General features: G+C 33.7%; 5 protein-coding genes across 5 annotated transcripts; all 5 read right to left on the bottom strand.

Annotated features, from left to right (window-relative positions):
* Positions 1-1,090: 1,090 nt before the first annotated feature.
* PHYBLDRAFT_161652 (hypothetical protein) lies at positions 1,091-2,922 on the bottom strand (the record flags this gene model as incomplete). Its single annotated transcript, XM_018434440.1, has 7 exons — positions 1,091-1,198; positions 1,266-1,653; positions 1,719-1,927; positions 2,005-2,110; positions 2,170-2,473; positions 2,539-2,647; positions 2,731-2,922. 7 exons carry the CDS (start codon positions 2,920-2,922, stop codon positions 1,091-1,093), a joined length of 1,416 nt encoding a protein of 471 aa, XP_018299060.1.
* Positions 2,923-3,698: 776 nt separating this feature from the next.
* PHYBLDRAFT_62066 (hypothetical protein) lies at positions 3,699-6,007 on the bottom strand (the record flags this gene model as incomplete). The annotated part of the gene is made up of 2 exons (XM_018440896.1): positions 3,699-3,839; positions 4,139-6,007. 2 exons carry the CDS (start codon positions 6,005-6,007, stop codon positions 3,699-3,701), a joined length of 2,010 nt encoding a protein of 669 aa, XP_018299061.1.
* Positions 6,008-6,239: 232 nt separating this feature from the next.
* On the bottom strand, positions 6,240-7,844 carry PHYBLDRAFT_157047 (hypothetical protein). The gene is made up of 3 exons (XM_018433554.1): positions 7,590-7,844; positions 6,731-7,520; positions 6,240-6,664 (listed from the first exon to the last, which is right to left on the bottom strand). The coding sequence occupies exon 3, from the start codon at positions 6,632-6,634 to the stop codon at positions 6,476-6,478; it is 159 nt and encodes a 52-aa protein (XP_018299062.1). The 5' UTR covers positions 6,635-6,664; positions 6,731-7,520; positions 7,590-7,844; the 3' UTR covers positions 6,240-6,475.
* Positions 7,845-10,779: 2,935 nt separating this feature from the next.
* On the bottom strand, positions 10,780-11,744 carry PHYBLDRAFT_161654 (hypothetical protein; the record flags this gene model as incomplete). The annotated part of the gene is made up of 4 exons (XM_018434441.1): positions 10,780-11,093; positions 11,138-11,244; positions 11,288-11,420; positions 11,474-11,744. The coding sequence occupies 4 exons, from the start codon at positions 11,742-11,744 to the stop codon at positions 10,780-10,782; spliced, it is 825 nt and encodes a 274-aa protein (XP_018299063.1).
* Positions 11,745-18,365: 6,621 nt separating this feature from the next.
* On the bottom strand, positions 18,366-20,459 carry PHYBLDRAFT_161655 (hypothetical protein; the record flags this gene model as incomplete). The annotated part of the gene is made up of 2 exons (XM_018434442.1): positions 18,366-19,730; positions 20,046-20,459. The coding sequence occupies 2 exons, from the start codon at positions 20,457-20,459 to the stop codon at positions 18,366-18,368; spliced, it is 1,779 nt and encodes a 592-aa protein (XP_018299064.1).
* Between the last annotated feature and the right edge of the window lie 2,075 nt (positions 20,460-22,534).

The raw sequence follows: 22,534 nt of genomic DNA on the forward strand, positions 1-22,534 counted from the left end.
CGACGACGCAATCGGGGTTCTTCGCCCAATCGAAACAATAGCTTGAAATGTATTTTGATATTTACTCAATGTTTATGAATCTTATCCGACAAAAGACTACGCTATTATCATGTGTAATAAGCATGGTTGTTTTATTCACATATTATGTATTCTAGGGTGTCTCTTTTTTAGAAAGTTCTGTATTTGATAAAGAACATGCAATAAGAAATCTCTACTTATGGATATATAAAGAATATAGCATGGGTAATATTTATCGGATGCCAAATGAACAATAAACCATCGAGAGATTAAAAAAAAGGGAGTAAAGCCTTTAAAGTACAAAGTCTGTACCACTAAGCATAAGAAAGAAGTCCAGACACAAATGCCGTTTTAACCCGTTGTGTGTGTGTGTGTGGTCCAGATTACTTATATATCCACACAGCAGCAGTAACAAGAACCATATATATATATATATAATTATTTTATATCCACGCGCCCTTAAGCTTAAAGACACATAATCTTTGATTGAACTTTTATATGCGTTAGAGTATGGATATATAATTAAATGCAGGTTTTTGATTCTAAAGAAGCTAACTGCTATGACTTTCTTAACAATATAGAATTGTATTTTACAACCATTTATCCTACCCCCAAATATCAAACGTTCAAAACAGATGTTATCGTGTAATACATATACATGAAAAGATATATATATATTTCGCTAAAATGAAAAGAGCATTGGAAGTAAAAAAAAAAACTGGTGAGTGTGATGAAGTGGGACACTTTTCTTTGGGATATTTAGTAGCACTAGCTTTTAGGTCAGGCACTCAACAAATAGGGTTTTTATAAGCGCTGTTTATTTGATATACTTGTTGATCTTGGATCGATAATATGCGTAGTACGATTTTATACGTTATTGTACGATTTTAGCACAGCTAGTATTGTTTATCCTTATGCTATATACAGCGGACTATGCTATTGATATATTTTGTTATATCAATAGAAGGCACAAAAAGGTGCACACCATTATTTAAAATAAAGTAGTGACAGCCTAAAGCTTCAGGTTAATCAAACAAATATCTAGCATCATTAACAAACCAAAGAAAACACTTTAATCTTTTATAAAAGCGATTGTTGGTTTAAATAAACGAGTAAAATTATGATAAGCATAAGGTTTGTGCATGTCTTCTTCACCGGCCAAACTAGAAAGGATTAAATTCTACAATCATAATATATAGTTTGCATCTTCATATAATTTCTTGTCGTATATTAATTGAACAACTTACCTTAAAACTTAGTAGATACTCAATTGTCTCTTCCATATTGTTATAGGATTCAAATGAGGTTGGAAGTTTCACCCGTTCAACATAATAAAATTGATAAGGCAGAGTTCTTTGGAAGTCGAAAATCATCATGTATAGTTCAATGTTGAACCCGTCAAATATTATACCAAAAGTAAAAAATTCTTTTACGTCCTTGCTCTTCATGATACGAGCATGCAACTGTCTTTTTAAAGTTTCTGCTATACGAGATCGATCTTCTTCCAGTAGTTGAGAGGTAGGACATGGTGTTTTTATCTCACCACAGCCAACTTCTTGTCCATTTGCGATTAAAATAAGGTCCGTTCGAACTTTTTTACAAGCAGTGCTTGCTTGTAAAGTTGAGGACCTTTCCCTTTCATCATACCAATTATCAATTAGCCACTTTTTTATTGTAGTTTTTTTAAAGCTTTTACTAACCACTTGCAGGATAGCACACCTTTCGCAGGGAAGATGTATTTAAGTAAAGGAGATACATGATCAATTGTAAATCCTATTTCACTCTTTCTTTCTTGTTGGGATTTTTCATGGACTATAGTGTCTGTCAGAGTACAAAGAAAGGTATTTAGATGTAGCTGTTTTGGTGTGGCTGCGGCTGGTGGAAAATAAAGCTGGCATTTCTTTACTTTCTAAATCATCAATGAAAAAAAAAGACCTCAAGTTAACCAAGCTATAATGCTGAAAAAAAGTCCTATTTCTACTATACCATTCTCCAGTCTTTCATCTTTTTGTACTCATCGTCATCTAGTACTTCTGGTTTAAGCTCATAGATATCAGATGAGTCAGCATTATAGCATATACTAGATATATTTCTATTTTTAAAAAAGAAAAGTAAATATTATAGTTAACTAACGCACTTAAGAGACCTTACAATCTTTCACATAATGAGCTGTTGGTGTCATAATTATATACTTCTTTTCCATCATTATCTCCAGCATCTACTTCATTTAACGTTAAAATATATTTTCTTGTTTTTAAGATATCTCCATAGGGTTTTGATTCTTCGGTTAGATAAGTACTATCCGACTTATCAGACACGAAGGAGTCAAGTTCTTCTAATTGACTGCTGTGTAGTGATACTGATGGTGGTGATACTGGTGTTCGCTGATACGAGCTGTCAGAGTCAGAACTATCCTTATTATCAGAAGGGTTCCTGCTGGAGTCATTCTCTTTACCTAGATTTGAAGCAATACAATTTAGATGACGCTTAGCTTTAATCGACTCTTATAGCTCAACTTACTGACTCTTCTTTTCTTCCCTCTGATTATTGTAATATTGGTGGGACCTTGGCTTTCGATATATCCGTAGTTGATATATTGGTTGTCTGCTTGTATATTTACTTCATGGACCTATGTATAAACAAAAGTAAGTATATTTAACCCTAGTTTACGATATTCATTTGTTATTGTACCTTTTTAGTTGATTCATTTACCAGGGTATCTAAGTACTCTTTCATTTCAATACTTGTACCAGGAAGATTCTTGATCTTTGTGATAGTATCTTTATAAATAGCTCGCGATTGTCTATCTTTCTGCTTGTGTGTCAGGTTTTCTTTAAAGTATTTACAGCAAACAGTCTTTGGGAGCTCTATTTTTTTGCTGTACATCATCATTTTTTTGTTCATTTCTGATGGTATTCGATAACACCTTCTCTTTTATGGTTGTCATAATATATATCTTTAGAAAGATTGTCTCTGTCTTGTAATCAGATCGGATAAATCTTTCGCCTTTTACTAAAAAAAATCTTTAGAGTTCTTTCTAAAAAAATTATCTTCACTCGTTAGAATATTTCCAGGTATACCAGGCTTACCTGGTCGAGTATCTTTATTAGAAAATAGAGATTTTTTTTAAAAATTCTTTCTCTGTTGGTGTAAAGCAATCGAACGAAACCCAATGTAGATTTTTGCATATCTTCTTATAGCAGCTGGACTGTGTGTATTTGTATACAGCCATGCTTCCATTGAGGCTTTTTTGAAGCTTCCGTCGTCTTGTAACCTCAGATTCTGTGCCAAAGATACCTCTCAGCTGATTAATGTATACAGCCAAGGTAGCCTCTTTGCAATAGAAACATTGGCTTAGGGTGAGAGATGATTATAAGCTTGTCGTATATTTAATATATTAAATTTAAGTATTTAAGAGCAAGAGCAAGAACAACTCTAGAAAAGTATGTTCCTTTATTGTTTACAGAGTTGTCACAGTCTCCTGTAGACTCACATTAAGAAATACAATGTTATATCCCGACTATGACAACCATAAAAGCTGTCCCATCATTGTTTGATCGCCCAAAATCCCCGCTTTAACAGTACCTCTGCTACTTACCTTTGAATTCCCAAGTTTTTTTTTTTTGAACAAGTGTGGAGGAATAAAATTGAACGTAATTAATATAATATGATGTCCTATTTTATAAGCAAACACTAGGCTCTTGGTAAAATATTTTCTGAGAAAGTCTTAGCTTTTTCAAAATACCCAAAGACATAGACAGAATTCGCTGTATATATCCAAAGGCAATAAGGAGTTGACAACCACAATCCACCTTTACGGACTAGAGAATAACCAGTACTTTATTAAACCTTTTTATTGGTTCCTTTATTTATTCATAATGTGGCTAAAGAAAAAAGTAGTCAACACAAAAGAAAATCTCTTTGTAGTATTACTATTTCTCTAATAGAGAAAACCCAAGACATTTTATTCGATAAGAGCAAAAGTTTCTAAACGTATTTTTATTATTATAGTAGTACATTAATATGCTCTGCGTTTGTTTTTGCTTCATATTGGGGTCCAGTTTAGTAGAATTTATTATGATTCCCCAGATATCTTTCTCCACAAAGCATCGTTGCTCACCGTATGGCCAGTTACACGATATTTCTTTATATCACCACACCTGAAAGTAACATACCCCCTTAGAAGGTTGCTTTTCCATTCATGTCTTAGCACCATTTCTATCATTGCATTCTCTCTTGTCATATTAACATAATCTCTTGTGCTTTTGCGTTGGAAGCCACAAAAATATCTCTTGGCCATTTTAACTTCTCGTTTTTTCAATACTCGGACACTCTTCCATGGGTAAAAGGCTTCTGGACAGTGGTATGTGTGTAGCCATATGGACTCAATACTAGGCTGTTTATACTTATCCTTTATTGACGGAGTCATTTTGTCATGCCCTCCGTTTTTTTGTTGGCAAATTTCAAGGATTCTGACTGGGATTGTGCGCATGTCTGGCAGATAATTTTTATCTTGGGGCTTATTACCATTCATCATACAATAGGGTTTGTTAGATGGATAAAAGTGCACTTGGTCCAGGTGTAAGAACTCAAAGTGTGTGTGGGACATGTCTATATATATATTTCCAGTTTCCTGAGATATTGGCCCGTATACAAGTACATCACATAGGCGCATATGATACAGCTTTCTGCAGCGAAATGATATATACTTGAGTATTGAGGTGTCTAGTTTGGAGGTAATTAGTTCTATAAAGCCAACTCCATGAGTCATAATGTCGTTAAATGCACTTGGAGAAACAGATGGAGAATCAACAGATAGTTTAATGGACTTGAGGCTCATACACTGATCCAAAAGAGTATCCAATTCAATAGGGAGAAAGCGTACGTCGAGATACAGCTCAACCAAGCGGGGGCACGTATTGAACGATAGGGAAATAGTATCTGAATTGTATGCATACACATCACATGTAACTGAAAGCTTCTCAAGTGTTCTTGAGCAAAGTTCTATGCATCCCTTGACATCTTCTTCCAACAGAACTTTCCCATCATTTACACCAGTAAAGAGGAATCTAGCATCCTTGATTGTCGATTTAGATATGTCGAATATTCTCCAAAATGTAGCTTGTTTCTGTTCTGAACAACAGATACTAGAAACAGTGATGGAATTCAGGTGCGGAAATACTGGAGAAATATCTGATAGCATATGTGATAAACTATCTTTAAAGTCATCTATGTCCATGTCATGCATGCTGTCCCACGATAAGGTGCGTAAATTATAGTACTTGCGAGCAAAGTAATATAGCCATCGATAATCCTTGAATTCCAACTTTATCTCCAACACCGTTAAAGTATTTGCTGGTATCGTATTCTTAGCAAGCTGTATGTCCTCTGGCTCAAGTGGTGCTAAGACCATTTGAATTGATAAAGATTCTAGTTTGGGCAAATGAGTATGTAATGCTTCGATGTCTCGCAGAGTGTAAATTGGAGAGTCTTCAAAACCACCATCTGTGAAATGTAACCGTCTAAGGGATGGTAAGTTTGAAAGGATCTTTAACGATTCCTTCAGTGAGCGCACCTTGTCCAGAACCGGTATAAATATATCTAGCTCTTTCAGAGAGTTCCACAGCTTCCAATCAGCAATCTTTCCGAACTCTGTAGAGCTCAGCGATGAGTCTGGTGCACAAAAACTTTGTAAATTTTTGAATCGATGTTGAATCGTATTGAGGTCTTGATCGCTTACACGGAGTCTCCGTCCAAAAATCAATAGCTTCACACGACCACCGTTTTGCTTGTAGATATTTGCTTTGATATCCGAGTCGCAAATTTCTCTAACTTTTTCCTTGCTAAATACAGAAATGGTGTCCCATAATACGTCTTGAAATGGAGACTGCCATGCTTTGCATGTAAGAATACATTGTATTTTATCCTTTACCGAGAGGAGGATCGCGATCTTGGAAAGAATTTCAAACGGAATATCATACGCAAGCATGGTTTCTGACAGAAAAGAGAATTTATTTTAAAATGTTGTTTGACAGCAGACTTTTTTGCTGTAAAGCATAAAAGGCGCAAGTGAACATAGTAAAAATTAGACGTTGAAGACATTTATCAAGTATGAAAATGAAACGAGAGCTGAAACTTGAATTATGGATTTATTATTTGTTATTTACAATAAATATTCCAATTTAATAATAGTAATAATTGAAAAAGAAAGAGTAAAATTTGATGGAGGATTTAGAAAAACCCAATGTACGCACATAATTTTATTTAAAGGTGATGATATGATATGTCTTTTTTTTTTTGAGTTGTATAGTAGAATGTAGAATGTATTGAATAAATAATATACCGTGTGAATAAAAAAATAATATTGCAAGAAATAAGAAATATTGAATATATGATATAAAGTAAAATTGGAACGATGAGTGAAATTCATTCAATTCTTTTTTCTTCAGATGTATTTTCAAGGTAGTTTCTTCAGTTTCATTGTTTTCTTTTCGATCTCTTTTTTTTTTGGATAGGGAAATTTCAACCGGAAATGGGCTTGTGATCTTGTCCAGGAAAAACACGGATCAACGCATGAGGGCGACATTTGACCGATAATCTTCAGTGACTCGAACATGTCCCTTACTTACCTCGCGGCTAATGAGGTCTATATATATGTAAATTAGAATACTTATATTGAAGAATGCTTTGTAAGCTGACAAATATAACTTACCGTTAAGATTTGTGGGACATTCTTGTGTACTTTCTGAAAAATGATTGGAAGAATGAGGTGTCCATGTTCAGGTTCTACCACGAATCCGGTCTGGCCTCTTGCATGGGCCGGGGGAAAATGTTTTATCTAATAACATTGGCTGAATCATACTGGATTTATAAAAAGAATATTGTACTTATCTTTTGATAGTTGTCTTGAAGGCTACAACCTGGGGCTGATGTGTAGTATTAATTCTTCGAGGTATAAAAAATATAGTGATAACTGACTGATGCGGACCTGATGAGGAGGAATCGGATTACGGTAAGAATGATGGTCTTGTGCAAACTTGGCCTGGGATTTTTGATTACAATTGTTGTATATGCAAATGATTATAAATATATATAAATGAAAAAAAAAATTGTCTACTGGAAATTTGAGTTGATACTAGGAAGATTTTTTTTCCTGTTGGTGTCTGTATGTAAAATAAAATTCGGGAATATTATCATGTATAGTGCCTGTGATGGCTATAATGTTTTTTGCTGCTGTAGGAAGAAAATGAAAATGTGTGTATGTGTGGGTGCGCTTTTTTTTTGCTTTGTTTTGCTTTTCGAATGTGAGCCAGAGTTTTTGCTTTTTTTTAAAAAAGAATCTTAATTTGAGTATGGTATATCTTGGAGTTCCTGGAATTGTATTGTTATACTGGGTGCTTGTGGGTATTGAATATCAAGTCGCAATGTATTTTTTTCACTTAGTGCCTTTGTGTTAGCTTCTTGTCTTGTTATTAATTTCCTTGGGTGGGATTTGGCTTCGCCTTTTAACAAGAAAAGGGTAAATATAAGGCATACAATGTATTGCTATAGTTTATAAGTATAGCATATACCTTTGCTCATATTGATGATAGAATCGCCTGCTGTTATAGACTTGGGGATATCTTATCGATGAACTGAAATAGAAAAAAATGGATAAACCTCTTGGGGGAAGGGCGGCCACAAGTAAAAAAGAAAGAAAGAAAGAATTGGCCAACAAGGCGGTCCTGGTTTTCAAAAATCTAACATCTCATGAGTCTGGAGAGTCTCGGATGAAGTACCAAGGTGAGAGAAATCCAATTGACAATGCCAATAAATACGTATATAAAAATATATGATTAAATTGATGAGGGGAAACTTGAGAAATTGGCTCTTGCTTTTATAGACATCTCCTGCCCCTGGACTGCTTATCCAACTCTCTCGATTCATTGGTTCCTCATTTTTTAGGGTCAAACAACAAAATATCATGCAAACGATACAGACCAACCAAACATAATCCCCCTTTTCAATTATTGCATAATGTGTTTCTCCTTACTACATTTTGATCTAAGAATCTACTACTTTACTCTTGTCTTGTCTTGCCTTATCTTAGTCTAACACTTCACTTATTTATTGAAAGAAGAATATTAGGTAGAATTTTTGGAAAACATAATTGTTTTCTTTTTTTTCTTACTGTTAACTATGTGATCGTATTTCCTGTGAAATGCCATAATTAATAATATCTGTGACATGGTCTAGAATCGATTGTTAGATTCATATTCCATTTTATGCATAGTGTTTTTTTTTGGGGAGATATTCTCTCACGACTGGATCCATTTTCCCCAAAAGTTTCGCTTTAATATGAATACTGTAAGAGTAAAACTGTATATAGACAGGGTCACGCCACCAAGTGATTTCATATCACCATGAAAGTCATTGAGATGAACCAATTATATGAATTACGCCAACTCCTATTTGGAAATAAACTATTTTTTTTTTTACTTTTTATTTATATGACTACTACTCAGGCTTAATTTAACAAGAAACCATAGTAACGTGTATTTCAAAAACAAAATCACCTTGTTTTACTGAAAAGGTAGAAGCATTATGAAAGTTTTTTTTTTTAACAAAAATAGCAGATGTTGTGTTATGCATCTGATCAAGGAATGTTTTACAGCATTCGGCACATAGATCTGTAAATGCAAGGGAATTCTTGTATGAAATACAGAATCAAACCAAGAATTATACCAAGGGTACTTTTTCAAAAATCAAACCCTTGAACTTGAAAATAATTAAGCCAAAAAAGGGTCATCCAATAAATGAAATAATATGCTGGCCTACACTTTGTTGCTAGTCTATTGAGATATATGGCATTATACATACGTAATTAAAACATATATTGTATACATGAAATATTCCAAGATTGTTGGTTGTATTTCCAGTTCATTAAAAGACAGGTTCGATTTCTGCAGAATATCTTGGTTTGTTACACAATTTGTTTAAAAAAATTCAAAAATAAAATAGGGAGATATTTTTGAAACAATTTTGACTGACTGATTTTTTTTAAAAAAAAAAAAAACTCAATGTCAAAGACCAGTTTAAAGAATTGTTTTATTTAATGGTATACATGACTGTACATACAAAGAAGCCTTTTATACAATAATATTATGAAGCACGCTTGTCTATTAAAGATATTTGGTACCCTTGTGTACATAATCATATATTATATATTGATACTCTCATCCACGGTTCTATATTTTATCACCAAGATTTAAAAATGAGCTCACAATATTCTATAGAAGATATGAGAATCTAACAGAAAGAATAAATAAAAATAGAGACTATAAACCTGAACAAATGAAGCATTGTATTAATCAATGGGGTGTTTCTCTTTAAACTATTATTATGAGTAATAAGAACTTGAAGTAACGCTAAATGCATCGATCAAATGATGAAGATTTTTTTTTTAAAAAAAAAAAAACATAAGGGGGTTTCACTAGTTTTTTATGTTCGATATTCGATATGCGGCAATTTAATATACACGTATGATTGGCTATGATAAATAGAAGAAAAAAAACATAAAACTCAGCATTTAAGCATTGAATCATTTTTTCGATGCTTCGATATTGAGACTTGGCCAAAATATACAGATTTTTGTAGTAAATACACAATTGATAGCTAAATTTATATAAGCACACATACAATTAAGATTGATTTAATACTCTTTTAAGAGTACTTTGCTCAAATGTGTTCAAGGTACTCAAACGTTTCTTTTTTAATATTGACTATTATTGGATTTCGATTAAAGCACCGCTACCTCGAAGTGAGCATTAAGAACTGGTGAAACACCCTAGAGAAATAGTGTAAAATAGTTATGTATTTATGTTTATTATATTGTATGTTGTTATAGTAGTAAAAACAAAGTAAAATAGTTGTTTAGACTAAAAAAAAATCGACATCATTAAGCCCAGTAGCTATGGTTTTGGCAGTAGAGTCACTGAATCGTTTAGTTAGTCGGTTTAATTACCTTGGTTACAAATAGGTAAGCTATACATATAAAGTTGAATGTGATCAGGCTCTTCTTTGTTATTTACTAAAAGTAGATTGATGGAGATATTTTGTATGAAAACTACATTCATACTAGTTTGGGTTAAAGTTTCACACCCGTCTTCGAGTATCCATTGCCTTTTTATGAAATAAGGATTTAACTTGATGAGTTTAGATTTACTTTGAAGTTCATCAAGTTCGTATATTGGTGTGTGGTATGATATTATGCAAAACAGGCTATAGTATATCTATCTTGCTTTAATTTCTTTCACATAATAATCATATTTTTATTTGATAGATTGGACTACGACTTGATGTTTTTCCCATATATCCTCGGATATTTAGTAATAAAGTATAAACTCAAATATAAGAGCTTGGTATTAGATAATATTTGGGATAATTCAACAGAAACTTATAATTTGAATATTTGTATTGATAAACCTATTTGATCTTTTCAAAAATTCTCGATTTTTTTTTTGAATTTTATATCTAGTATCTAGATGTGCAAGAATCTGAGAACTTTACCGTAACAAAAGAGAACAGAAAACTCCATTGCTATTTACTTGTATAGCTAGCCATGAGAAACAACTAAAATCTTTACCCTGATTTTGCTAAAACATCAAGAAGCTAATATAAAGATAGTAAAATAATAATAAGAACATGCGCCTTATTATAAGCTATATGGCCCAAAAGTTCAAAGCTATTTTTCTCTGATGTGTGTGCAGTATAGGATATTTATTAATAAATGCTTTGCAATACTGCATATCTTGCTTCTGGGTTTATTAGCCAATCACGATTCGCCTTCTTCAGGTGATTAGTGTCCAATTCAATATAGTGTTCATTCTTTAATGAAGACGCCATGGAACAGTTATTCATTAAGAACGTAAGCAAAGTGTGGTTAGTCTCGTAATCTTTTGGTTGGTGGCTGGGATCAGGTGGAATAGAGAAAATAACCTCTGGTTGCTGTTCATGTAATTCTTGGACATCAGTTGCATCACCAAGTAGATAGTATGATAGTGGCCCTGATAATAATGCAATCGGCGTCAAATTTGCTAAATCAGTAAGAATTATGTTTTTTTTTGTTGGTCTTCCGGACTATATTCCAATCGATCAACAGCAGCAAGTGTCGCAATAGGTTTGGTAAGCGTCTTCATGTCATTTGATATACGTCGGGCAGTCTCGATATCGCTTTCACTGTAAACTCTAGGTAGTTTGGTTTTGGGTGGCGAAACGTCATGGTTCTCACCCCTTCTTTTTCCTGGCCTTTGGTGATTTGTTGTGTCGTTCTGCATATGCCTTGAAAGTTGAAGTCGACTCTAAAATACTATTGCATTTCGGACAAACAAAACCACTCTCAATTTTGTTGACAGTGTATGAGGCTGGAAATTGACTTGATTAATAAAAAAAATGAAAACATATTTTGGAGACTTACTGTTTTGAATTGAAATTGTTACTTGTAAAGTATGATCATCATAGCTATGTTTATTAAGTCGCATGTTTGCGTAGGATTTTTTTGTGCAATTAGCTTCCTCACAAGAGAAAGACATTTTGCACACGATTCCTTTACTCAAACTTTGAATAAAAAAAAAGGCACAAACTTCAATTCCACTTGGAACCCACTCTGCGATTCCACTTGTGACAGCGATTCCACTTTGCGATTCCACATGTGACAGCGATTCCACTTGGATTCCTATTTGGTACATTACAGAATGCTTTTGTCTGCCACAGTCAAACTTATGGAATTTGGCGTTTTCTCAACTAAAAATTAAGATAATGTTTATCATGGAACTTTGAGGATTAAAAATAAATATTTGTTCAAAAGAAATACGCGCATGCCAGAACGGTGTCTCAATATAGCATTTATTTAATGATTTGAATACACCATTATAGGGATCACCAATCGTACTAGATCATTTTTCTTCACGCATAAGCCGATCTCGCTTCATTTTCCTTTTAAATGTTGCCCAAAATAGTTTAATGGAGGGTTCATTTCCACGCTTTTAATGATTTCGAGTATACGATCTATAAATGTTTCTCAGGTAAAGTCGCTGTAACTGTTGCATAACATCACCTACTATGTTTCGACAATTGTTTTTAACCAAAATGACAAAAACAATTTAAACTCATGGCGTTTATTTTTCTAAATTCGACATTTATTTTTGTCCTCTTGCCATTTATTTTTGAGAAAACGCCAAATTCCATAGGTTTGACTGTATAGTATCCGTTCTGGATTGTGGTGTGTGTGCCACAATACTTAAGAGAAACACCGGACAGACCACTTTAAAGCAATAGTTACAAACAATCTGAGACCGATTTTTCATTTCAAAACATAGCAATATTGCTTTTATTTGTATTTAACTCAAGATCTAATGTAAAAATATGTCGGTAAGCCTGCTTTTAATTAGTAAAAGATCAATTTCCGTCTAATAATTCTCTTTAGGGAACAACCTTTTGAAACAAATAAGAACAACATAGAAAAGACAGTACGGACTGATTTTTTACTGTACACCAGTAGTCAAGAGTTGGGATGTTGAGAGGTGAAGTCGAATTGCACTGATGAAAGTCTAAATAAAGAAGATCGAGCCCGTTTGGGGAAAAGCTTAAAGAAACAGCTTAATTATCGCATCACACAAGCAGAATCAACAAGAAAAATTTACGTGTTTGGCATATTTGTTGTTGATAGCATCATTGAATTATACTGTAACTCGTTTTCAAAAGGAAAAGGATACAGTTTTATTTTATTGAAAAAAATCACGCTACCAACACTAATGACTACGTACACTTCACTTGAGTAATCATTGGAGATTCTTTTTAGTTTCAAGGTAAAGCTATATTATACCACAACACTAATAGATATTAAAATCCATGATAAAATAGAAGTTAATAAAGACACAGCAGCATCCCTCTGACTATAAAAAGCCTTATATTTACTATGGATATTATAACTATTTGAAACCTACAGTTTCGTTTGTTAAATCTTCCGATTAGACTATTTTAAATACCCATATTATTTATCATAAATTAATTCTGTAATAAAACCTATTTTAATAATCAAGAACCACACCTCAAATATAGCTTGAAGAAATTTAAATTTGGATAATAATTTAAAGACAATATTGAAGTTAATTAAATGATACTGTCAATAAAAAGCTAAATGTGTATTTCAATGATTTTATTTATTATCAGAGAAGAAAGATTTGAAGGAAAAAGAAAGCATACAAATGAGAACATAATGTAATATGATTTTGATGAGATGTTAGTGCCTTGAACCTTACTTGCTCTCTTGATGACTATATGTTGGACCTTACTCCTTACTAAAAAGACCATTTTGGGTACCTACTTTTCCTCAGGGTAGAATTTGAAAAAAAGGGAAAATTTGATTTATTAAAAGTAGTGTAGTGTTAATCGATGATGACCCGTTCTTGTCTAATCAGCAACAGACCAATATTTATGAAAATATCGATCCATATAAAAATAATAATCTATGGTATATATCATGATTTTTAGTATGATGTTTCAAAATTATAGAAAAATTTTTATAGAAAATAATTCTGTTTCAAAAGTACACTGTGCTCAATATAGCAGAATTATATAGTGATCCTATTATTTTTATCACTATTACTATTACTATATCTAAAAAGTCAATATTCCAAGCTTTGAATGTAGAGCCCTTTTCAATATGCCCCGCCATGTTTTTGCAATCGACGCAGAAAGAAAAAAACTTCTTATTATACAACTCCAACGCAGTACAGAAAATATTAATAAAAACAATTCACAAGCTTATTCAAAGAATTTAATAACACTAAATAGGTATATTGGGGATGCCTGACAATAACAACATTAGAGGGCTTGTTTTTTTTGTTGTTGTTAGTCTTCATCTCACACGACAACTCTCTGGAACATTCTCTCTTAATATTAAAGTACTTCCAACTTGAATGATACAGGTAAGCATATCAGTAATAATACTATCATGCCTCGTTTAGTTAAGAATGTGGTCGAAGCTCAAGACAGTAGTAAGATCTCTATTCCACAAACAATACCCAAACTATAACGAATCCGTGTTCTCTAAACAATTTTGACTGATAAGTTTGAAACGATTTGAAAGAACAGTAGCATTCTTTAAAGAGAAAATGAACCCTGACTGTAATATTCCTATAGAAGACCATAGCTGGCTATACTTGAGGTTCAAGTGCGGCGATATGGAGTAAGAGTTAGGGTATTTGCTTGGTTGTACTAAACTCATCGATTAGGCAAAAGTTGGATCCATGTTTTTGAAATACGTGCCCAGTCTCTAAGCCATTATTGGTTTGTAGCATCTGCTGTGAGGTTAAAACTAGTTTCTGATGACCAAGACACAATAGGGGGTTTCATTATCTCTTAGGATTCGGAAAGCGGATGTTAAACCTGTAGCCAATGCAAATGATTATAAAGTGAAAATTATTGAGTCCCCCTTTTTAATTAATCGTTTTATTCTTGAACCTAATATTTTATTCTAAACAATTAAGTTAATTTCTATTGCTTATATTGGAAACTTAGCTTATAAAAAGTTGATATATAAAGTAGAAATATGTAAGAGAGGCAAATAAATTGAGAAACTTTCGCTTTAAGTATTTCAAGACGTCAAAATGAGCAATCCTAAATTTCAATCCGAAAGCCTTCGGATTAAATCTACACATTTTAATTCTATTCAGATTCTTCTCAGCCAATAATTTTATCATTTAAACACCCGCTTTCCGAATCCTAATCCGAATCCGAATCCTAAGAGATAATGAAACCCCCTAATATGGACCAAAGGTAAGTTGTAAATTACTTGTCAGGTGTTTATTAGCTTTGAATTTGTTGATGTATAGCGAAAGATAAAGCTTGTGGAATAAAGTAGCTAATGATAGAGTAACTTGCTGGTCTAACTTACAAAGTAAAAGAAAGAATTTGCCATCTTCTTGCTCGGTTCAAAGTCTGAGGAAGCTCTTTTTTTTGGCAGTAAGAATATTCGGTTATTTGACGTCAAAATTCAAAAAAATCCTGCGAAACTTGTCACGTTTAAGTCAAGTTATATTTTTCTGGACATGTATCTATATCCTCTTGGCTTTCTCATAGTAGTGCCCTCACTCATGAAACATAGCGAACATTTTCTTTTAGAAACTTTCAACGCACAAAGATCACGAATTATTTCATATTACTCTGGTCAAAAAATTACAAGCGTAGAAAATATCTTCCGAGTCAACGGTACTAACTCTTCTGGATATGTTTGGATTGCCTCTTGTTTGTCTTAGACACAAAGGATCCTCAAGATCAAGAAAACTATGCGATAAGTTAACCACTATTCTCCACAGCTCTGGCCTGTTCATAGATAGTTTCCAGGATCTCCCCGATATTTGTTGCCGCAAATTCCTAGTATCAATTTACAGGCAACATGGCGATAATTATCGGCAAAGAAGGATATACGGGTGGCGGTTATATACACTTTAGAAACCAAATATTGTAATGGTTTAAGAAACTTTGATACCCATCCGGTAACTTGTAATTGCTGCCTTGACATTAAGTAACGCAAATATTGATAATTATATTAATTTTTTTTGGAAATATAATAAGCTACTAGTGTGCATAATTATGTCTCAACCAATAAACTATGTAAGGGCTCTATATGTTAACAGTAAATGTCAAAATACACCCCTAGACACATTTTCTCCCGTAGTGTTAATTAGACTATTGCTTTGTGTGTGTGTGGGGGGAAAGGGATATGCTTATTGTACTTAGTCATCTAGATATATGTACGATATATGTACGATATATGTATTGGATCCAGGGTTTTAAAATACATATATTCCAATTTGATCATAGAATATGAATGCTACTCTATCTGAAGCTTCCGATTTGTAATTCATTTGAATTGGCTAGTTCTAGCTTCACAAGGTCTCTATTACATACCTTTAATTGGTATCTTCTTACCCTCGGGTGGATTCCTGAAGTTTATTAATTCTCTCTTATGGAATTTGTTATTGAGATATATGATTTCTAAAAGTATATGGTAATCAATATGCAGCAGCGAATCTGGGATTAAAGGACTAATTATTCATATATAATAAAATGAAAGAATCAAAAATGGGAAACCGAAGAATTGCCTGAGCTTACAGTATGTATGAACACATGCACAATTAAGCATAGCCACCAAAGATGGCAAACATTAGTCCGTGCTGCATGCGGTACACACATTTGGCCAATTTTGAAAGGTAGAAATATCAAGCAAGCACACCTAAAGTACAGTGCATAATTTTGGTGGAATGGAAAGTAAAGAATTTATAAATATTTGTGGGTTTTATATCGTGCCTGTACATCGGTTCGAGTTATTCGCTTTGAGTAAGAAGAAGAGAACCCCGTCTGATACTACCTATTGTGCTAGCTGTTATATACCAGACCAAAAAGTATATATCCATGGCTGGTATTTGGAGAATAACATCTCATTTACCAGTTAAATTGATATTAGCTCAAAAGCAACCCTATATATTGGAAACTTTTATAGTTGTAACCGCAGCTTTTTTAACTATACAACTTTAGTTTAATTCTGCAGGTCAAAATTGTTTGAATATTTTTATCTGTACAAAATGACCAATGTATACTAATGCAGGTAGTGAAATGTGTAATATCAATCTCACTAGGGAAAGTATTATAAAAAGAGTTGATAGACATAGTTACTTTCCCAGCCACTTAAGGTCTGCGTACATATATATAAAACACCAAGAAAACATAAAGACTGTAAATATTGAATTGAAAGGGTCAGAGAAGTAAATATAGAGACTAGTTGCTAAGGTGGTGCTGAAACAAGGGCGTAATTCTAGCTTATGGTCAGAATAGTGATATTTCAACTCATAAACTGCCATAATAATGCGGTATGCGTACAGAATTGTTTACAAGTACAGATCTTTCCAATTTAATCCAACGGTTGGTTATGACTATATTATTATTAAATCTTTATGTTATTAAGAGACCTTCTTTTGTTTATAACTTCATCGAGACAAATATCGAAGAAGCAATAAATCGACAAAAGAAGTATATGGAGCAGAACTGTTGTTTTGTACAGTATAAAGATCTTTTATGTCTGCCCCTAGGTTTTTTTGAAGTAAAATCTTTACTTATTTGTTTAATTCTTTAAACTTCCTGTCTCTCTTGTTAGTTTCTATCCAGTAGTCTATTGTAAAATAAAGATTCTTATGTATTTTATTTTCAAAAAAGATCGAGAGTAATAAATTAGTTTTGGGAATTAAAAGCAAACAAAAACCAAATTCCTGTCAATACCAATTGTGCTCCAAGATCTTGGTTGTAAACACCACATATGAAAGGTTTAAATGTCAATGTCCAATAGACATATTTTCACACAATGGAATTGAGTAGTTTTTAGATATACGCATCAAAAGAACTCTTTCTCTCCCCTAGGCTGAGTACTTGTATGCACTCCCCAAAGTTAAGACAGATTATATAAACATACAAAACAAATCTTGCTAATGCCAATTTATTTAAGATCAAATTTTTATTAACAGTCTCTGCATACAAAAGCAACCATAGTCTAAACATATAGGAAAGAAAATTTACTCAAAAGATTAATTGCACACAGTGGAGTACGTAAAATAAGTGCACTATTTGCAGAATATTAGTCTTCCAAAAGATATGTACGATTACTATTGTATAAATATCTTGAGGTACTGAACCTATCAAGAAATAAAAAAGATACTGTAATAGACCGCCTAATGACGCATTATGCAGTGCATAGAAGAGAACTTTTTACACAGCAATCGTGATAGTACACATCATATAAGCTTATCTTGAGTATACGCATATATGCACCATATGAGCAAAACAAAACAAAGCAAAACACAGTGCACTAACAAAAGATATCACAGCTAAAACAAAAATCCTCAAAAAAGACGATAGCTTGACTCAAGCAAGATAGCAAATATTAGCGTATTGACTATCAGCTCAAGTTATATTGTCTTGTTCACTTTATTATAACCTGAGAAAAAAAAATTGAATGTCTAAATTACTCGGAAAAGTGGTCCTGGACTATTTGATAATGTAAATTCTCTTACACTGCAAGGCAGGTCCATCATATGTTTATTTAAAACTTGGAATCAAACCTGGCAATCATCCTGCTTTATTTTTATAGCGTATAAAGGTGCAATTAGTTTCCACTTAAACACCCTTTCTTTATATACAGCTGAATGTAAATCTTGACTTTAAATAAAACACAGTAAAGCATCCATTTTTTTGTAAAAATAAAATAAAAAATAAGAGCCTTTTTTTTTTAAAAGAAAGTAAAAGAATGAATATTGTTACATAAAATGAGCTTTGGTATTCTCATTTTGAGTCGGATGTCTTGGTTTATGATAAGTAGTTTTAGAGATAGATGTCGATGAATGTGAAAAGAGAGATGGTGCTGATATGGCTCGTCTGTTGGGTAAACATGACAAATAGTTTGGTGATGCGGAATATTGATGCAAAGATGGATTAAGCTTTGAGCGTGAGGCAGAATACGCTTCTGGTAAGGGAAGTGAGAACGGCTTCTGGTAAGGCAGTGAATCAGACGGGGTCTTTTGGTCAGGATGTATCCCGATGCAGGGGTTTCCCCACACATAATTCTTACTCCAGTGGTGAAAGTAAGACTCCGGCTTCTCACCAAGGCTTTCACGTACCAGCGGAGGTCTTGGACAGTCCCAGGGTTTTTGAGGATCATCACACAGCTGTGCAAGGTTAAAGCCGGTTGAAAATGGGGAATACCATCTTTGCTCAGTAATAAGTTCACCATTTGTGTTATTATCCTCAGGAACCTGTCCCTTTGACAAATATGGTGGATCCAGATAGTCTGTCTTGCCATCCTCATACATCAGACTCAGATCCCTTGATGTGCTTGTAGTAGTTGGCTTATTATAGTGATCCAGTATCAACACATTATCTGCTGTCAATAGAGAGTATTCACTACGATCAAGGGTCTCGTCATCATCGTCATCATCATTTAGGGTGCTTTCTCCGTCACTTTGATCGACCTGGAATCTGGCTTGAAAGGTATCTGACGGATCTTCCTTCTCCTTGCACACAACCGAGTTTGGGATGTCACAGAGCAAAATATGGGTTTCTGGCTTGGTATCAGATGATATATTCATGTTCCTCATTTCTGTTTTGTCCTCGGCATTTTTCTCTTCTTGGGGATCCTGACATCGTATAGACTGTCCTGTTCTTCTCCTAAAGGATTTTTCTCGTACTAATGTCCATTCACTATCATCACTTATGCTAGTTTTTTGCGATGATGATATGTCTGCGGTGTGTGGAGGCTCTAGGTTTGAGAACGGAGCTGGGTTGACTGTATCCATGATTGTATGGTCAACCTGGCCAGCTGGTTCTCGGAACCCACTGGTATGAGAACGTGCTTCTGATCTCTTGGTCCGTGACCTGCCACCCTTTTCTTTCTTTCGACGCACCAAGGCGTTATCATTCTGCTTGACCTGGATTAATTTCATGGGAGTATCACTTGATGAACTGATGTCTCTAGCTTCTGCCAAGGCGGGATACTTTCTCCACAGGAATGTTATGTATTCAATAGAGCTAAACACTTTATTGGAAATGGATAAAGACACATGTTCTGCTGTACGTGTAGACCACTGTCCAAAGGACATACATGCGGCTCGATATCTTGGTTGGAGCTAAAATACAGGCGATGAGTCGGAATTAGTTTGGCCTACAAGTGGAAACAATCTTTCATATATACATTTATATTTAATCTCTAATAATCCACTTCACTTTCTATCCTTTTTTTTAATGGCTTAACGACGGCTCTTAATTATGACTGCCCTTCAACTACTTTACACAAGAAATCACTCTGCTGTGTGACAGCCTCACTTGTCAATCTAACTTGATTTTGCTGGCTCAAGTAAACTTGAAGACATATTACTTTACACTTCCATAAAGCACCCTGCCGGTAGTGTTGATTCGACGTAAAGTTAAAACCTTGTGCTCACCTTTGGAGAGACAATCCAAAAAGACAGTAATGATAATACCATCCATGGTAGTTGAGGAAAAAAAGAAAAGGACTGTGCTTGATTTGGTACCACGAAAGAATATATATTTGGGCTTAGCAGTCGACAGAGTGTGGCGTGAATAAGATCGATAAGAGAAGGATGTCTGTTTATAGGACATACGAGACAGTTTAGTGTATAGGTATCAAGTGCTGTGTATGCTGCTGCTGCTGCTGATGGTGGTTGTGGTGGTAGTGGGGCTTGTGTCGATAATTCACGAGTAGAGAAGGCTTGTAGCCAGGAAATGAAATGAGTATAAACAGTGATAACAGTGATCGAAACAAGAGAGGCAATGACCAGAAAAACTGGAATAGAGACCATTAGGGAAGCTACCCTAAGATCTCGAGATGAGCGCATAAGAGAATAAGTAAATGATGAGAAGAAGGGAAATATCAAGTATGAACGAAAGACTTTTTTTTTATGATATTGTCGCTACAATCATGCACGCGTTTTTAATGAAATTTTTAGCTGCGCTTCAATATGGCCTGAATCCTTTCCCTGTATGCAAAAAGAAAAAAAAAAGATTACATTTATATCTTTATGTTACCCCTTCTGTCCTCTTGATTCCCCCCTTTTTTGACCAATTATCAACTTATATGGATACATATGCAAATGTATGTTTGTTAGATAAAATAAAGAAGGACCTCTTCTAAACAATATTCTTATTTAATAGAATTCAATGACGAAAAAACAAATAGACAATGACAAATATTAAAGTCTTGGATGCCTGTGATCTTCACAATTTATTTAGCATATTCGTGTATTACATGAAATATATTAAAGGTCAAGGGTTCAATGGCAATAAGCCTATGTTACTGAACAGTAAGGACTCGATTAAAATACAGTACAGAAATAAGCCTATAATCGGAGAATAACTTCCTTTTTTTTTAAAGAAAAATCCACAGTCCAATGTAGATAACTATACAAGGTATATTTTAATAATCATATTGAATTATCAAGCAACACCGTCTTTTACAAAGGATATATTGAATCCTTGAGATCATCATTGTGTGGAATTGACTAAACATGGAAAGAAAACCAGGCCCCTGCGTCTTAGAAACAAGGTCTTTTTTGTTGTTGTATATTTATGCAACACCTCACTTCAACCTATCTTATATTTACTATACTCCCTTTCTTCATTTCCTTTATACACACAGTCATATACTATAATGTAGATACATATATATATATTGTGTGTAGATGATAAGCAAGAGGTATGTAAGCCACAAGAGTTACAGAAACCAGAGCTCTATTTCAAACATTGTAATAGCACCCAAAACAACAAGACTCGATTAAGAAATCCCCAAAGACTATTGTTATTATTGCTATTCATCAATAATTAAAACAAATAGAAATTAACCAGAAAATAGGTTATCTTTAGAGTGAATTGATACATATATTCATTATCATTATTCTTGGTATTAATATCTAGTCTGTCTCAATGCATCCTAAAGCCCACATTTCTTTTGGCCCTAATTTATATCTGAATAGAAGAAGCTTTTATATAAAATATAGACTGTGATTATCAAGATGTTTTGTAGCTGATATTTTTATTAATACTCGTCTTATTTTCAAGTAGATATAGACACACACACACATCTTGGCAATTTATTTTCATCTTGTTGTTGTGAATCAATCTTTGAACACAAATCGAGACTTCTTCTTTTTTTTTTTTAATTTCTTGTATCTTGTACGCTTATTGTCTAACGATACACAATCTACAGATTTAAATACCATATACATTTTTCCCAAAAACCAAAACCAAAAACAAACCATGTATAAGATCTGGGCAACTTTGAAGTTACAGAATCGCCAACATAAACGCTGTGCTAAGAGTAAAGATATATTACTTGTATTACTTGTATCACTGAATATCTACACAGTTGGCTTTCATCTCCCAAGTGTGTGTAAGGGGGGGGGGGGGGGGGGGGGGGGGCCAAAAAAAAAAAAAAATTTTTTTTTTTTTTTTAAAAAGGCTTTTTAATTAATTAATTTTCCAAAGGGGTAACAACCAAATTTTGGGGGGGCCCCCAAACCAGAAAAAAAGGGTGGGGCGCCCCAAACAAATATCCCCTTTGGCCCCACAAAATTTTATGGTTGGAAAATGGTGGCCAAAAAAAAACAAAAAACGTAAAACCTTTCAGGGGAAATTATCGGGGAAAGGATTTTCTTTTCAAAAAAAGAAAAACCCGGGGAAGGGGAGCCCCTTTTAACTTTTAATTTAATCCCCTTAAAAAAAAAAAAAGGCGGGGAACTAAGGCTTCAAAAACAGCCTTTCAACTGGAAATGGAAACACTTCAGAAATTTTTTTAAACAACCAAAAAAAAAAATTGTAAACAAAAAAAAACCCGTTTTCAAAAAAAAAGAAGAATTAAAACGTTGGCCGGAAACCACCCCAAGGCCCCAAAAAAAAAAAGCGGTTTTTTTTAAGG

This window comes from Phycomyces blakesleeanus (genome assembly GCF_001638985.1).
Source record: "Phycomyces blakesleeanus NRRL 1555(-) unplaced genomic scaffold PHYBLscaffold_1, whole genome shotgun sequence".
Taxonomy (NCBI): domain Eukaryota; kingdom Fungi; phylum Mucoromycota; class Mucoromycetes; order Mucorales; family Phycomycetaceae; genus Phycomyces; species Phycomyces blakesleeanus.